The sequence below is a fragment of the Diachasmimorpha longicaudata genome, chromosome 16 (assembly GCF_034640455.1).
Source record: "Diachasmimorpha longicaudata isolate KC_UGA_2023 chromosome 16, iyDiaLong2, whole genome shotgun sequence".
Lineage (NCBI taxonomy): Eukaryota > Metazoa > Arthropoda > Insecta > Hymenoptera > Braconidae > Diachasmimorpha > Diachasmimorpha longicaudata.
The window spans coordinates 4678797-4698187 of NC_087240.1; the positions used below are offsets into that span (position 1 = coordinate 4678797).

General features: G+C 37.0%; 1 protein-coding gene across 3 annotated transcripts in view; it reads right to left on the reverse strand.

Annotated features, from left to right (window-relative positions):
- Positions 1 to 19391, reverse strand: part of LOC135170120 (hemicentin-1-like) — a 152717-nt gene that overhangs the window by 114375 nt on the left and 18951 nt on the right. For all 3 annotated transcript variants that reach the window (XM_064135652.1, XM_064135653.1, XM_064135651.1), the window contains exon 4: positions 2019 to 2157. In XM_064135652.1, coding sequence (XP_063991722.1) covers positions 2019 to 2157 — 139 coding nt within the window. The remainder of the gene's footprint in view (positions 1 to 2018; positions 2158 to 19391) is intronic.

The window sequence follows — 19391 nt, forward strand, 5'->3', positions numbered from 1 at the left end:
GTCAACATGATTATCAGAGAACTTTGGAGAGCCCACATGGACAGGCCGTGGACCTGATGGACATCTGGACTGACAGATTCATCTGGCTCTCCGGAATTAACCAGTAATAAATGATCATCGGTACACACCGTAGTGAGTGGAGATTATTAGAGTAATTGAAAGATAACATCAATTTCGATGGAACAGTATTACCATAAATAACATGATTGATGCATCAAAAGGCGGTTCACGTGCTGTTTGTCAGAAAGATCAAACAAATATCACAATCTATTAAAACCAGAGCCATCAATTTGCCGGTTACATATCGCACAGGCCAATAAAACTCAGTTCGTTACCCCTTTATATGTCTATATGTCTACTGGCATTACAAACAAGGCATATTTTAATTTCTGCAAAATTGTTCCTTCAATTGATCCTCCAAAAGACGTTTATGAGCATTAACTATTACCTGAATGCTCAGTGGAATGATGCAACAGCAGGTTGTGTCGAGATTTATATTTGTTTTAAATTTATTTAATAAATTCTATGGCAAAATTATTCATAATCGAAAGCATATATCGCAGACTAATTCATCAATAATGTACTGATTAATATTTTCATTCATTTTCATTGAAAAAATACTGAAATCATTATCAACGAGGTTTAGTAACGATTCATAAATAATCACAGTGAATATGACCAAATGAATATTTTTTATTATTGATGAATGGCGCCATTTTCCGATAAAATCCCAATCACAGGAGGTACTCGAAACGTACGTGTGTTAAATAATAAAGAATGCACACTTGGAGGGATTAATGGGTGCCAGACTTCGATCGAATTCATTTTTAAAAAATAATTAATCCCTTCCATCAGTCTTCAACTACAAAAATTGAATAAACGACTGACTCAGAGATTTTATTATTTAATGTTATGTTGTAGTGAAAATTGTCATTCTGCATTAGGTCTTGCTGTTGTATTCAAACAAAAAAATAAATAAACAATCACCCTTTTCGTAAATTCATTTGTTGTTTACCATAACACAAATAAGAAAGAAAATCCACGAAAAATGTATGAATACTTAATGAGAGAATCGTGAATGCCTCAGGCCTTGAAAAAATTTACTAAAATGAGATGTGAATAAGTGTTCTCAGCACTTCATGAAAAATTGAACCATAAAAATGAACGTATATTCAAAAAATATAAATAACGGCAAATGCTGGGTGATGAGAGTGTGAAACAATTGCGTAAGAAATATGAAAATTCATCGTGCGCTGAATAAAATGCAGCGGGCGACGTATGCAGTGAGAAGAAAAAAAAAAATACCAATGGAGAGAGGGAGATGAAAAAAGTGAATAATGAAAACACGGAGAGAAATGTCAGTCACTCACTATGGGGTTGGCATAGTTGACAAGGGTATACACGGGAGAAAAAGAGGAAAATGTATACGGTCGTATGTTTCCCCCTGGTTTCTCTCATTTTTATATTCATTTATTTTCATTCTTTTTTTATATTTTTTGCATTTGTAGATTTATATTTTTTTCTACACTCACTTATCCTCATGCGAGGGTATTCGTTAGATGTGGTCACTATATAGTGGTTAATCGTGGGAGGAAATTCGATCATGAGGGAAAAATCTCTCACAAAGGAAAATTGTATTGTTCTCGATTCCAGGAAAATTCATATTTTTTGGGGGCGGTACAGAGGTAAAAAAATCAGTTAAAAGTGGAATTTGCGTCGAGAAATTTCTGGGATATTACGGAAATTCATTGTGAATTTAATTATTTAATGAAATCTTCCGATCAATTGACATAATTAGTCATCAGAAAATATTTACCGCACTTGTTGACTAGACGGACAGGAATTTTGGATATAAATTAGCCCTTTAGAGGGCAAAGTCTAGTGTACTATTTTTCATGTACGCATTTCATAGTGTTTGTATTATATAAAATTATTATGTCGACTAAAGAAGAGAAAAGTCCCCTTAACATCCCCCTAAAATCGATAGCATGCGTGAATATTATATTTCATAGACTTACGAATAAAAAGGAATCCCCTGGCCCATTTCATCCTTAAACCACAGGACCATGGCCACCTTGTCGTCCATGATTGGTGGAGTGACATCGCATGGTAACTCCACATCTTCATTTTCCTCTGCCCACACAAGTTTTATGGGACCTGCAATCAAAATTGAATAATTTCAATCCACCAGGTCTCGATTTTTCCAAAATAATTAAACATTACATCGAATTTCACAAAAAGCGAAATTGCAGTAATAAAATAACATAAAAAAAAAATATTTTTCATAAAGACAATTCTCATATTCTGAGCCCAATTACCACCAGTTTATTCCCTTCCGAATAAAACGGAATGCACATTTCGATGCATTTTATGTCCAATTCCACAGTCTATTTATAAAACTTTCATGGCTGTCAAAACTGGAAAATTTCCCCAGATATCAAAAATAATCCGTAGCTTTCAAATTTGTGTTACCGCACATGCAGTTGGCACGGCGGGGGTTTCAGTATGAATGGGTAAAAGTTCCTACCTTTGTGTTTTCCATCCCCACCCAAAGCCCACCCCCAGAGTGTTCACCGTTTACGAGGATCTCATTAATAATGAAATGGCCAAGAGTGGAACAATTCATTTGAGCCCAGGTCTCACGAGCAATTCTCTATTCCCCTTACCTCTTCAACAGACGTCCTCTCGCATTCAGTTAGCTCCAGTTTTCATAGTGGCCACTTGAGTTTTCGTTGTCCGTTATAAATTTACTTCAGTGATAGTTAAATATTTAATTACACCAAATTTTTAATTAATATCCCGAGTATATTCATCCTATCACTAAAAATGAGTGAACCATTGAGAAAAACAAATGAGTTTTCTAGTAAAACGATTTTACAAAATTGAAGTTAACTTTGTCAACTTTAATTACAATTCAACAGTGAAATAAATCCATTCGATCATCATTCATTACCCGAATAATGATCGATTTTTTAATGAATGTAAATAATGAACGGCCGCTGGGAAATGGGAAATTTATACTGAGTATCTCCACTTCAATTATTGGGAAACTCATTGAAAAGGAAAAACTCAATAGTGATAACGGCAAGTTTCAATGATCCATCCCTTTGCAATTCGGCGGTGCCATCGTTCGATGGGTTTCTTTCACTCGTTAATGATCATATCCAATGGTTAAATCAACGACAAATGGAGTACACGATCGTTAAATATCCAATAGCCATTCATAACGAATCATCAGTAGGAGTAATTATGTATTAAAAAATTTTCTATTTGGAAATCATTAATTGCAAGTCCTTTGTGACTAATTCCCATGTCCACTCGCAATGCGATGACTTTGATGATTAGAATTAATGTCCCCAATGAACTCGTAATTAGCAAAAATTGTAGGAGAGTTTACTTTAGACAAACCCCTTGGAAATGCAAATTTACATGGGATAACAATATGAGAAGGGTGTCAGTCAGTTTGCATTTATATAATATAACCAAAATTTCACCTTCTCACGGTCTCCGTCTCGCTACTACCACCGCCAACAGAGAGCCAGCGTAGATATTAGGGAATGAGGAGTAACTGGCGGTACTATGATAGCGTCAACTAAAGTACAGACTCATGAGACGGTGTAATTAATAAATGCTAATGTAGGGCTTTGCTGAAAACCCAGAGCCGAGTATTGCTTACATAACCTCCAGGCGACGAAGTATAACCAAGATCAAACTACCCGCGTTTCCACTTCATGTGAGATGGCAGTCGACCCCCAACGAATTCAGGGGGATGCTACACTGCTTCTATTTACGTTTATCATGACTGGAGGAAATTAATCTTGGAGATTCAGAAATTGGTAAAATTTATGTTGAAGGTAGACATGATGGATTGAGACAATAAATACTCTTCGGTCTTAACCAAAAAATTATCTGTAAAACCAACCCTTAAAAACAATAACAATAATTCTTCAACCTTTGTGGTCCATAGAGATTTACAAATTCCAAAAAATTACACAATCGAAGTCTGTTACACATATTTTGTACTCCCCCACAATATTTTTTTTTCCACGAACCCATGTTCATCCACCACCCTCTAGGGTGGAAAATGGAAGAACCGAAAACATGTGGAGACAGCTTCAAGTCCTGATTTCAAGTATTTATCAAATATCCCTTTTTTAATTACTTCGAGTGAAATAATTTTGCTTCGCTAATTTTGAAATAATTAACATCTTTTTTATTGTGTTCAACATTGAATTAGGGTGAATTGGGTTTATTTAATCCGTTTACCTAATTCCACCCCATCTCTTCTTTCAGCTCACTCACCGTTGGTAACAGTATTGGTGCACCAAAGCGTACACCGGCGATTTGCAACCGCAGGGAAGGGTCAACTCGAGAACTTCAATTTTAATTTCACTACCACATCAACTACCCGCTACAAACACCACTAATCACTATTTTATGCAGCAATATTACCATAAACATTATTATATGCAATTAAAAAATGTTCAATTTAAACAATGGACTCATCTACCCCTTCGCAACTGAATTATCGACCTCTCCCATTCATCAGAAATTAATTTCTACTGTATACGACGCCATCCCAAAGATCGAAGGGAAGACAGCATCGACCATCCCTTACCCCTTCCCCAAACCTCCCCAGAATGACATTTCTCACCCCCAAAAATTACCCAACAATGCGGAAATAATTCATAAAAAATCACACCACCAAATGCCCTCGACACATCTTCACACTATCATTGAACTGTTTTTTTCCCCATCCCTGTCTCCCCCGCAAGCTCTTTGCCACAAGCTCTTATATCTCAATCCGACATGTGTCCCGTTCATTCGTATTTTTTTTTTGTCGACAGTTTTGTCATGTGAAACAAAAATAGTATAAAAAAAGACGATCGCATAAAAGACAACAAAAGAGAAAGAAAAAGTGATGGGGGAGTGAGGGTGCTCGAAAGAGATCGACTTATGTGAGCTTTCCACACACAAACGTGTGCAGATGAAATAGAGAAAAAGAATAAAGAGAAGTCAAACTAAACTACCGAATACGCTTTCGCTTCGGGGGCCTTCTTTTCATTCGGTGGGCTTCCGCATCGTTTTTAGTTCCTGGAAAATGGAAATCCAATCGGTATGAACGGGGCAAAACTCCTCCCCCATTCCTATGTAGACTATATATGTCGTCATGAACGGCTATTTCATTTCGTTGAAAGGGACTCAAGCTTTTTTTTTTTTTACAGTTGAATGCACGGCGAGACTCTTTATTCTTCTGTCTCTCAGGTCGAGAAACCAGGAATTGCTTCATGAGAATGATATCCACTTCTCGATATGATATCTAAACAGTGGAGATATCTAGTTTCGTCAGTCAAGAGTTTTAATGTTTTCATCGGAAATTAAAACTAATATTTTATCACGGGATAAACAGACTTTGTTTGGTCTGGAAGACTCCATTGTGAATTGTATGGTGGAGTCACGAGATAAGCGTGAACTTGACACTGGGGGAGGAGCCACAAAGTCACTGATTTGTTTAGGAAATTATTTCAAAGGACTACCGGCTGTGCTAATATTTGAGGGGTAAATTTGATTGAGTTTTGTTGGAAAGTACTATTAGTTATACAATTTTCCGCACTAATGATGAGTGACGACTTCACAGAGAAAGTGATTCAAAGCTTTGAGGGAAAAAGGGGAGAAATTTTTGAGGGACATTACCGTGTCCCTCGGTAAACGTAATTTCCGGACATTTTTAATACGTCAAAATTAAATGTTATCATTGAGAAGATAAAAATGAAAGTTAGATTTTTTTTTACAATAATTGAATGAGAAAAAACGAAATTTCAGTAGTTACGGCGGGTTAAGTGGAAACGGAACGTCTTTGTCAGACAGTCACAATTTGTGCTGTTGTCAGTACCACACGGGGCTAAAAAATATTAAATAAATTGACAGGGTTATGTACATACATAACAATTACTATATAGTGATTACAAAATGGTGGTATCGTGCTTTCTCTCTACGAGAATTACAAATTTTTATTTCAACTTTAAATCGCATGCGGTGGGTTTCCATAAATATCCCGTATTCATTCTATGAATTTGGAAATTTCGAGCTCTCGTGTCTTTGTATCGTGTGCTTTATGTGTCGATAAATACCCCGAATTAATTGCGTATGACTATTGAGAATCAGTCGACGGCATTAAATGCAACGTCAACAGTCCACGAATGACGAAAACGCCATTTTATGCGGCATAAAATAATATCCAACGAAATGTACACAAAAAAATCGAAAAATTAATGAAAATATCCAACAATACACTTCAGTAAACGAAAGGGTAATTTTTTAATTCACTCTCCCCCTCCCCCGCTATGGAATTTTCTCTTTAAAAAAATTTACAAGCCACATCGGAATGGAGTTCAAAGTTCTCAATGTTATTGAATTCAAAATTTATGATTTTAATGGAGAAGTATTCGAGAGGTACAATAATTCACAAAGTTGCGTGTCCTGCAAGCGTAACTGAACCAAGGGGACCACACCCCGCACTAAGATCTCTCCTTACTGAACATGTTTCATCGTCTTCTTCTGGCTCATTCCTACAATGAGACTGCAGACATAACGCAGAGTGAAAAAAAAGGGACTAAAAAAAACCAGAAGGAAAAATAATAAAGCAGGATAGATCTTGGAGTACGAGGAAGTCTGTATGATTTAAGATCCTCAGGATTTCACGAATAGAACTGAGGTAAAAAATAAAATTTTCCGTCTTTCTCTTCGCACCAGCGTCGAGCTCTTCAGTAGAAAAGTTTTCATTGAAATGCTTGCAGTGAGGATAGATGAAAATAGGAAAATGTTGAGAATATCACTTTGCAATTTTTTTTGTGTTTCTCTACAAAGGATTCATCTGGTAGTTCTCGAGCTCTCGGTTTGTGATTATTAAAACTGTCTTGAAGATTCGGGGTAATATATTATTGCCAATAATTAATGGAAAAGTAATTACGAGTCAAACAAAAAATAATTGATTATATGGGCTTGAGTGAAGTAAAATTAGTCGAAAAAAATATTTTTTCGCTGTGGCTCAGTACAGAACTGAGGCCCAAAGTTGGGCGGATTCTCCCTCGACTCAACCCCCAAAAAATTCCCGCTGATTTCATATTTTTAAAGCCATTCATTAGCGCAGAAAAAAATAATTTCGTGAAATATTGAACTTTAAATGTTTTTCAAATAGAAAAATTGGGATATTCATGTACCCAGGCATTTTTAAATAATTTGGGACTCATCTGGAGGGTGGACGGGCCAACATTTAGCATCGAGAGTGTCCATTTGGTCATTTTTATCGTATCTCACCCTCTCAGAAGATATTCAGTCATTTTAATTCAAATGGAAACCCCGGGCAATTATTCTTCATAAAATTATTTCTATGGAATATTGTATCATACAGATTTTCCCCGGGCAAATGTCATTATCAATTACCAGACAGTGTTAATCAACTCGTTTCACTGGAATTGAAAAAAAAAATTGTGACATTGGGTGATGGATTTTTGCTGGGGTTGAGTTTTGTTTCCTGTACAGCCCCGGCATTTCGTCCACGTGCATCGAATCAAATCGATTTACTTGATAATGACATTACTCATTCATTCAATTGTATTGTTCAAAGAGCCGCTTTCGAAATTTCATTAGAATGTTCCACTTGTAATAATATCATTATTCAATCGATTTGGAGCGTGCAGCCATCTCGTGTTGTGGATCGCTTGGAATAGAATACCAATTGATTATTGATTCATAAGTATTATCGAGTGTACTCTATGCGTGTGACGCTCCTAGACTTAATTATGATAACATTGAAACTCCGGCTTCGAATCCCACTCCGATCAATTCCCTATCAATCATTGATAAAAAAATCCATAAAAATATTCGACGGATTTCAAGTCCTCCCGATGAATTTCAATACAAAAAATATTGATTTCGGTTTGTTATACAGCTCTGTCGCACCCTAAATGAAGATCCATTTAGTATCAATTCAAAAATCATGAACGTAATGAACAACGGACGATAAAAACGTAATTGGACATTTAATGTCTTCCAACCATTGAAAATATGAAAATCTGGACAATGAAATGTACATTATATTCAATAAAATATCCACCGGGTGTTGGAAATTGCAGGTGAAGTACAAGTATTGTCCAAATCGTTACCGGAATTGAGAATGAAAAATACGAATTCAGGCCATTTAAACCTTCCCCCATAAATGAGAGCCCCCACAACTTTATTAATTATCCCCGTACTAATTTGTGATTGTTAAACCATCACGAATTTCGTAATGACAGAAATAACAAGTTTATTATTTCATTTTTTATGTCAATATAAACTTCCCGGGATGGAAATGCAGATCAGGAAAAAATGGCAGCTGTTCAGGGATGAAGTTGTTCATTTTTTAAGGGGTGGAAGAGCACGAAAATGTGGATAAATGAAAGTAAAATATATTTAATATATATTTAGTATATAGCAAATATATATTTAATATTTTGGCACCCCAGAGGGTTCATGCGGTGACCTTGAGGAAGATCTCAACCCCATTTTAGGGTAGTTCTAGATACCCTAGATTAAATCAATTAATGAGACAACTTTTGTTACCACCAGATGATGGGAAAGTCTTCCTCAGTGTCTTAAACATAAAACTGCTAAATATTATTAATTAATACTTGACCAGGATGAATGTTAAAATGTAATGAACCTCGTGGTTGAAACCCTTTAAATAAAAAAAAATATATAAACGAACTTCCGTACCCTGATCTCATCAAAATCCTCCCAATTACCCACAATGGAACATTCGCACGTATAATTAGTGAACATTATTATCGTCGTATAATTTTGTTACTTAATTTTTGGGATAAATTACAAAACTAACAAGGCAAAATCATAAATCTCACAAATGTTCTCTGGTATATGTCATAGATGCCACTATAATCTGCCGTTAACCGTCACGGGAATTGATGATGTGCGAGTTACTGTTGATTTGCATATGCACTCGTATATGTAAAATTTTTTCTCCACTCCATTCCTCCCACCCCGTGTTCACCGGCATCATAACCACCGCCGCCACTTAATTCTATTTTTTTCCCAAGAGAAATGTCACAATCAATGTTAAATAAAAATTCTAATTTTCCCGGTGTCCGGCATTTTTATCATTCCTGCAGTTTTTTTGACACACGCAGTCCTCTCCACCCGAAAATAAAGTCCCAAAAACTCCCCCCCCCCCATTTTCCCCACTCATTCACAAATTCTCAATCATCCAAACAATAATGAAATATCATTCCATCAAAAAATCATAAACCGAATTTTCCCCAAAAATATTCAACACAATAAATTCAATTAAAATTTATTTAATTAAAGAAAACCCGTATTCGTCCGATAACTCGGTCCTTCCCAGTGTTTTCCATCGACGCACCAGAAATCCCAATAACGTACCCACCAAATACATCAAATAATCATCAATTTTTTTACTTCTATATATATTTTTTTATATAACTACCAAATCAACAAATAGTATTTCAGTTATCCATCAGTGGAAAATACCCCCACAGTATCCCACTCATCGTTATGTAAATATCACCACAGCTATCATAGATAGCCCCATATATATGTGTGAGGGGCGGGAGGGGGGAAGGGGATTGATGTGAGTTGGGGTGAGGAGGGACGAGGCAAAGGTAGAGGGCTATCGCTATTTTTGTTTCAACCTCGTTGGGAAACCGCGCGCTTCCGTTCACTCTTCTATTTTTGTACTTCAGGCTTTCGCATTAAGTTGTATTTCTTTTGTTTGTATTCCACGTGTCTCTCTTTATCCTCCAACCTCTATCTTGCCATTTTTATTTTCACCCTCCAGCCTCCCCCCCCCCGCTCCCCTGCAACCCCCACCTCTTTATTCTTGTTTTGTTTCGATTTCTCTGTTTTATTCCGCGTGTTTGAAAGCATTTTACCGGTGGCACTCTCTCCCTCTCAACACCAACATGTATAACAATCACCCCGAGGGGTGATATCAGAGGCAACACAAAAATATCCTTCTCCCCCTCCCCCAACCTATTTCTGACCCCGATGATCCCTAGGCGTTTTTTTAAATTTATCAGGATAGCTTTTAAGTTCGCATTGCTTTACGGTAAAAATGTTTCTTCTTGAATGTTTCTTGTTGTTATCCCTGAGAATTTGGTTACGTTCGATTGAATTAGTTTCGAAGGAGTGGAGACGAAGTTTAATCCGGGAAAGTAGAGAAGGCATTAAACGATCCTGGAAAGAAAATGGGGGGAAAGAGGAATTTAATAGATTTGAATTCCAATTGAATTCTAATGATTGGACGGTTCAATTTCTTCATGATTGTGGATACAATTTTGTTGAATGGTAATTTCTTATCTCGTGCTGGGATTTCGTTGGGAAAAAAAGCGGTAAAATGTTAATGAATAAAGAATAGTTTTTTTTGCTGAATATTTTTAGGGGAATAGTAAATGCTCGCGCTTTTTCTGTCGGTGAATGAGGTATAGGGGATGCTGGAATATTCATTCAGAGGAAAAATAAGGTATCGTAATTTTCTCCGACGAATTCGCAGGTGATTTTCTTTTATTTGTTTAAATCGCAGGAAATTAGTTGTCAGGTAATTTTATGATTTGCAATTTAATTTAATATTATCCCTGTAGTTAGTTTTATTATTATCCATCAATTGGGTACAACGTAATGCCCTTTTTATGCATTTATCCCTCCTCAGACCTTTGAAAGGTCGTAAAAAATTTTGTAAAAAATGGGTAACGAAAGTAACTTAAGTAAATATGAATTTACGTTGGTTGATCATTCCGCGATTTACTCAATCGTTGGGTTCTCGACTAAATACTGCTCTTGATGAATATTCAAACATTCCATAATTATTATGAGTAGAGTAAATATTTCATCAAAAACGTTAATTACTTATATACACGAGCCAGATTAATTGATATTCCAGATTGGTATATGTCATTATGTTATTAAGTAAAGAGTAATTCATCATGTTTTTCTCCCCGGAATAAATGATTGTAGGACAATAGGATGGGGGAACTATTCGGTCCAATCTGGCATTATACTCTCGATTTTATTTTATTATTTTCCCCCTGAAAGGAATTTTCAACGCAAATGAATAATTATGCTGTGGAACGGGGGTAAAAAAATACTTGTGACGAAATTAGAATATAAAGGAGTCCATCAGGAAAATTGCTCTGTACTATCGCTGAAACGCGAGTCAATACGGTACAAAGTGATCGTACAAAGTAAAGTTTTATTTCTCACTAATAATATTTATTACCATAAACATGAGTTTCACTCTTCTAATAAAAAAATTATTCTTTGTCACGAGAATATTCGCGAAGGGAGAGAAGAAAGGGAGTTTTTTCAAGGACTAGACGTAGAGAAAAAAATCCAATCAGATTGTAAATTTGAAGAAATTTCAATAAAATATTATTTTTTGGTCTTTCAACCCCTAAATCATATCAAGTGTCTGTTCCAAAAATTAATTGTCAACTTATTGTACATGAAATATATTTTTTTTCTATACAGAAATAAATTTTGGGTAAAAATTAGACTTAGACACTTTTTAGGTCAAATTTTGTGGGACCAATGAGTCTTGAGGGGCTAATTTTTAAGATAAACTCAACTTTAGTCCCTCGTTTCATCCCCAGAACTTCTAATTTTCACCAAAAATTTATTTTCACGTACAACAATCCTAAAATTAAAAGGAGCAATGATCCCTATAATTAAATCAATTCATCTGTGCAAATGGGAAAATCAAACTATTCAATCAAGTTCTGATGCACAGTTGATGTGAATGAACTCCCACTGCTGTTACCGGATGAACCGAGCATCATACAACTGAGACAATGTGTTAATACCGCAGCTGTACGGACTATATATCTCCTGATTGACGAGTGATGCCCATGACTGTTCAATGAATATGCGACGAACATACTCTGTGAGAATAATCCATCTGGGGTATACCGTCAATCATTAGTCAAATCGTTGGATCCTACCGTACACTGATCGTAATTGATCTTCTTTCTCTCTCTGATCAGAGGATGAGGTCACGGGAAGCTCATGGGTATAGATGTAGAGTGGCAGGAGAGGATGGGATCAGCTCGGCAATCATCCGGGCGATGAGGTAACGAGCACTTCAATTGCACTTAATGAATCATTATTGAATTGCCATTCAAGCTCTTAACTTTATTTGTTGATTATGTACTTGAAACGGATTTTCTTCTATCCGGATATGTTCGAGTACGACATCAGTGTGTTTTTATTATTTTGAATGGCTGAAGGTCATCTCCGAGGGCTCTGTTCCCTCCGAATGGAGACACAATAATTTTTCCAATTTAAATTCTCGATTTTTAATTAATTACGACTGGTCGTGATACCAAAATTCACGTGAGATGAACCGATGTCCTGATTGGCCATTCAAGGTCAACGAAAAATCCCCTGACAATCGCAATGGCCGTCAATCGATCGGCTCAAATCAAACCGATAAATATCAAACGACAAAACTGTCAAGTCATATTACCCCACCCGATAAATCGTCAATTTCGTTAAGGAAAATCATGTTTTTGTGGAAACCCCTGGCGCCTCCTCCACGACGTGTGTCTCTCCCTAGATTTCGCGAGTAAAACAATGGGTGTATGTGTGGAAGGGGTGAGGGCATTTGTTTGTCATTCGAATAGCCATGACAGTATCCTATGTGACGCATTCCACGCTACGTCACTCCGTTTCCGTAGGACTTGTCAAGCGTCGGATGTATCAAGCGTCGCCTCTGTGGACAATTCGTGTCGACGCGACGAGGAAATGGAAAGTGAATTCGGGTATACGGAGTGAATATTTGGTAGAAATGTCGACGAATCAATGGGATTTCTCCCATTTTGTTTCGCATCCTTAGTTCATTAATTGAAAACAATTCAATTTGGAGGAATTGTACGACATCCGAGTGAAGAACGACAGCAATTTTCACTCGGGAATGGAGACTCCGAATTAATTCCCCATTTCATTGTTCCGATGAAACATTTGTTAAATTGTAATGACGTACGAGGTTTATTCAACAGGGGCTTGACAATTGTATGAAAAGTTTGAAAATCAGAGGAAAAAAATTTTGAGTGAAAATCGCTGGACGATTGGAACGTCAATGGCGATTGAAATGGTTTTAAAAAAAATGAAATTCATTAACGCACGAAGAGCCGCTTACTCATTCCAATTATATCCATTTCCGATATTACAGTAAAAATCACAAAGCCAAAATCCAACTTCAAATGGCTTCCATTTCATGGAAAAATCTATGCATTGGTAATCCCTCGGTGGCCCTTTTCCATTTAATTCCTTCTGTCGACATCCATTCAGTTAAATTCAACGTTGAAAATATTCGCGATAATATTAATAAAAAATGAAGAACCATCGACTTCGATCCGACGTGGCTCAATATGAATTGGGAATTTGCACTGGAAACCGGAAATGTAAGATCTGTCGAGTGTATTCTACGATAAAGTGGTGAATGTGGGTCATATTGACGGATTTGAAACACTTTGTGCGTCAATTTTATCGATGATTTGTCGTCGTATCCGCGAAAAAATGTACGTCAGAGACCGGGATTTCTATTATTCAATGCTACGACTGGGGACTCAACAGAGATCTAGATAATTATCTGGGTTAGATGTGTGACGTGTGACAGCATTGAAAAGCTTTGCGTTTTGCATCACTGCGGGATATTTTCTATTGAAAATTTTTTAATGTTTATTTTTATCCTCTTATCCGCATGAAGAAACTGAATTGCGTTGGAATTGTTATTCGCTGACTGAAGCGTTGAGATAAGTCCATTCTCTGGAATTTCGGGACAGATAGTATGGAAAAATCGTTCACATATACGCTATTGTGTTTAGTAATCCGTCAAGGAAGAATGAAATTTCTTTGTTCTAAATTCTTTTCACACAACAGAGAACAGTATATAACGTCATATCCCTCGTTATGTAACTAGAATAATGCGTAAACATAAGGGATGGACAATATCAAGCTCATGAAATATGAATTGAGATAAATTCAATGAAAATTACCAGAATTTGAGAGTAAAAATTGCAGTTCTGCGCAGGCAATTTGCCCAGAAAAATTTTAATCGTTGAGAATCTTCCGGAGAACCATCGAAAGACCTTTTGGAAGTTTTTTCCTGATCAACTGGGCTGTTATTGCATTACAATGAATGTCAAGAGCCACCGTAGATCAACACAAACTGTGACACCTGAATTTAAAGACTCGTAATGGCAACGCTGACGCAAATTTTGGTGGAACCACCAGAAGTCAAGATGTTATACCCCACCCGGTTATATCGAGCCATGAGGCAGCATGTTCAGGGTGCCTGAACGTATATTTCACCGTAGCATCTCATACAACCCCCAAGTTTCCTCAGGATTACATCATGAGCCGTGTGCTTAATTATACTGCTGGCTGAGATGTGTGGCAAACAGCATTGGGATTATTTACGGCATAAATCAAGTGATAACTATCAACGTACAGTTGACCTATCACCATATTCCCATTCAGAGAGGCCATTTTTTTTTTATATTCAACATTTTCATCCAATTGCGTTCAGTCAAACTCATCCATTTGCGAGTCACTCTTTTCCTGAAGACAATTTTAAAGTTTTTGAAATCGAAACTTGGATAAATTTCACAAGAAAAACTTTGTAAAAAGTTAACTTCGTGAGGAGTTGAAGTAGATCTTGGAAGCATTGTCATCTTGGTCTTTTGAGATTGGAATACTGAAGGAATTTTTCAGAAAGAGAGAGGAATTCTAGTAATAATCCAATTTTGCATCTGTCTTTACAAATAACTCTAAAAATTTATAAATAAAAACTTCAGAACTGAAGTTGACGTCAGTTAATACTAAAATCATTTTAGTAATATTTATTTTTATGTTCCAACTCTCATTTTGAACTCTGAATTTTAAATCAAAATTTCTCGAGTTCACTTCGCTCTCCAATTCCCCATATTATTATGCATTAATTAATTATCTGTGGAGATACTTATTTAAAAGTACAGAACACTTTGTTATCTACCAAATCTATATAATTAACGTCAAGCACTGTATGTGCATTTGACCTGAAAATTTCTCGACTAATTAATTAAATAAAACATCTAATTTCATCTCCATCACAAGACAATTAAATATCCAAATTTTTCCCTCCACATAGAATATTAATTTTTAATTGTACTACCCCCTCCCCCAAATCTACTCATTTCCCAACGATTCATAAATCCACGAACCATTAAAAATCCAACTTTCCTCCACATCCCCCTCCATAAAAATCGACTCCAGAATTTCGAGTGTAAAAACACCTGGATTTGAAAAGCGATTTCATTTAATCGATTCAGTTGAATGGGATGTACTTTGTGATGGGGTTTTGGGGAAGTGGCTCTCTCCAAGAGATGATAGGATAGTAGTTTCAATTCACGAACGATGGGGGCCGTCATGGGGTAAATTCTCTGATCTCTGGTGCAGCACAAGAGGTATACGTATGTCGCCTATCGTATCCCTCTCGGCCTATGAACCCAGCTCTCAGCAGTTAGTCCATTGTAACCCACAGGCACCAAGCCACAATTATCACTTGGTACGAGTAAGCAGCGGGCACATAGGGCGTGTGCCAGTGGCTACGACTGCCTAATGCTGATTGTTGAATTGTGATGCAGATCAGAATGTTCCTGCTGCGAGAGACATCGCTGGTTCGCTGGTCTCACTCCACAGACTCCAGACAGATTTGTAGAACTGTCAGAATTTTTTAATTCCAAAGGGTCTCCAACCCCCATTGAAGACTGACACCATCCAAAGTGGGAAAGACTCTCTCATATTTAATTGTTAATTATTTGCATCGAATGGGAATTTTAAAAATCGTATCAGATCATCTTCTCTTCGATTAAAATTTCTACCTCATCAACATCACATGTTCCATCGAAATTTCCAGCTGGCTCATGTTTGATTCAAGGTCGACCTGGTATGGAAAGGGTCTCAGGTCCTCCTGAAGTCGAATCAAATCGTGTTTGATTCAATAATAGTCAGGCTCAGAAGCAAAAAAAAATTATTTATAATTTTTTATTCGAAATTTTGGTACTTATGGGGGAGGGGCCCATGAGGGTACATGAGGAGCTAAACATCTCGTAGGCCTCTAAATCTGACAAGTCGTCTCCACCGTCTGGCGGGACATTTCCGGAAGAAACAGCGAGTCTAATGTACCCAATAGCAGTGGGTACATTTATACAGGAGAATAGCAGGAGAAAGAAAGGGAAGAAAGGGGATAAGTATAATTTCGGCTTTACGACGCGGAAGAGATAGGACGAGAACACGTAGACAATGAGTTTCCACTCTCGTATCGAGTGAGATGATTCATTTTTAAGATACGAGAAAAAAAAAAACATTGAGAGAAACGAATGAAAGGAGAGAGAAATAAATAAGAACTTTGCTATAAAAGATGTGAAGAGATAAGTAGAAAAAAAAAGGAAGGAGAGAAGAACAAATAAAAGGAAGAAGACGATGAGTTCGAGTTTATTGAGAGCTGAAGAAAATGAGAAGAAATAAACAAAAATAAGTAGAAGGAATTTCCATTCACCCAGTACTCAGGGGGTTGTATTCATCGAAATTATGTGGCTTTAAAGTCATTAATTCTCGCAAAAAAAAAATTGTATATTAAATTTGGATATTTTTAACTCGTTAAAACATCCGCTTTCGTTCCCGTGCGATTCGGTCAGATGAAAGCGAAAATGTAACTCCCGAAATATCTCTCAGTGACCCTCTCGTGTTGTATGTGAGTACCAGAGGTGACTATATTAACCCGGTGCAAAAGCCGAGTGCCCAGAAACCCCAGAAAGTCCCTTTTCCTCGGAAAAAAATCCCAAGATCGGTACAAAGGGCTGGGGGTTGGAAAAAAAAAATTGTTTTCCCACCTCCCTAGATTCTGATCCCTCTATTAACTTCTGCGGAACCACTTTAGAAGAAATAAACCTTCACTTGGCACGAAAATTCGAAATTAACGAAAGTTAATTTTCCTCCCAAAAAAAAATCGAAGATCGGTCCTATCCCCTGAGGGTTGAAACAATTTTTTTTCACTTTCCTGAAGTCCAACAGTTCCATTGGCCTCTACAGGGTGATATGAGCTGGAATACACTCTTCATGTCTCTAAATAACTTTTCATTTTAAAACTCATAAAAAATTTTAAAAAACATTTTTTATCTCCCAAATCCCAACTCAACTTTTAGCAATTGCAATGACCCTATTTTCATCTCATGTACGCGGCTGGTAACCATGTTTTTACATTTTAATCCTCAAAAAATCTCTCCTCCCCCCCCCCCCTTGTAAACCGAGTAAAACATAGAGAGATGGAATCGATCCATCGAGTAAAATGCCCTATGGTTAATCAAACTAATGGTACAGTTTGTCCTGGTCGTGTTATTCTCATCCCGTAAAAGCGACAGATAGAGCTCTGGCATTTGTGACTCGGGTTTGTGCGTGCTTGCACCAGGCTGTGGGTAATATGCACAATTGAAAATCGCACTCCCGTTGATTGCCGGGAGTCTAATAATCGACACCGATCCCGGGGATCAAATTGAAACCACAGAGAGTGACACTCGTGTGGAACTGATTGCCAAACTATTTTTATTTATATCTTTTTACTCCATATTCACTCACATATTACACATACACACCACCTGTTTTATCTGGGACAGAGTTAATCGGGGCCGTTAAATTCTCAATTCCTAATTTTTCTAATGTCTCGGGTCGTCACACAGCGCACCCTGAACTATCGATTGCAGATTTAACGAGATTTTCAATCACATTCGCGATTATAAGGCACCAGTCGTCAGGTAATTTTTGCCACATTCGGTAAATAATTTTCAAAGAATTTAATTTTCGCGAGATTGGACTTGGGAGGCAATTTTTTGGGGTGAAACTCACCCCTCGTCCCTCGTTTAACCCCGTGAAGACATAATTTTTGCTTGAAATGACTTTCGGTGCGTAAATAATCAAAAAAAAAAATTGCAAGAGCGGGAAAAAGCGGATTAAAAGTTAAATTGGTCTCAAAATATTTCGTCAATTTGTTCTGTATCACATGCTTTACCGTACCGTGATTTCCATCCCCCGAAGTTCCAAAACTACGGAGAAACCATACGCCCGGAGGAGAATGATCTTTAAATGTCTGAAAGCTTCATTGGATTTCACGTTGGTAACTGGACAGTAAGACCCAACTAGAAGCTATTAAACTCTTCTATTATATACTGAATTTCGGATTTAGGGCTTGAACGAGATTTAGCACTGGGTAACATTGGTCCACTATATATGTACGGGAAGTGTTCGTTTCAGTTCAATCCTAATAGCCATTACGGACGCGTCAGTCGTTGTTTCAAACTCAGTCCCTGATTCCGAGACCCCGAGAGTTCTAAACCACTCTCGATAGGAGGTTTTCGACCCCTTTTCCACCCCTCCTACTCCTTTTGACCTCTGGCAATTTATCCCAGAATCTATCCAATCGATAGGAGACAGAGGAGACTATTTTTCATTATTTCAACACTTCTCACTGTACTTGAACGGTTTTAACGACAAACGGAAAAATATTTTTATAAAAATTCAACCTCCAGAGGGCGAAACGCGGAAAGAAATGATAATCGACCTCGTTATCTGACCTGGGGGTAATTTTTTGAATAAAATTAACCTCCGACCATTTTATCACTTGGAATTTATCGAATGAAAAATTATTGAATGGGAAATTCTAATAAACTCAAGTCAATTGTGATTAATAAAAGTGAGATGAGATTTTTGGTCCTAAAAGTCGTGGAAAAAAGACTGGGTTTTGTTCTGGTGGTTAAAATTTCTCCGAAACATGAGATCGTCGGATCTAATTAAAACTCGTCGAAGAATTCATATTTATTCTTTCCCAGAATGCCAAGAATTCCAAGAAAAAAAGAGAAGGAGAAAAACAAGAGTAAATTTGGGAGAAGTCTTGTTTTTACTCTTTTTCCAATTCTTTCCCCTTCTGTCTTTACTCTGGTATTTGGATTCCTACATTCCATCGCGGTGGCAATGCCCACACCCCACCATTGTCGGGAATTTACTTCCATCCCAATAGAACAGACTCTCATTCGGAAATGGATCTTCAGTGAGAAAAGGGAAAAACAAATAATCGCAGTCAACACCTGTTCAATAAACGATTGAAATCGAACTATTCTTGGCTCCTCAAATCAGGTCTCGGGGAATCAAATCGACGAGGAATATTATTATTCGAGGATAATCGAAACTTCCGTCTCTTTTATTTAAAAAATCTATACGACTCAGTGGAGAAGTGGTACAACGAAGCTGACTTAGATCGTCGGGAGTTCAAATATCTCAGGATCTAAGGG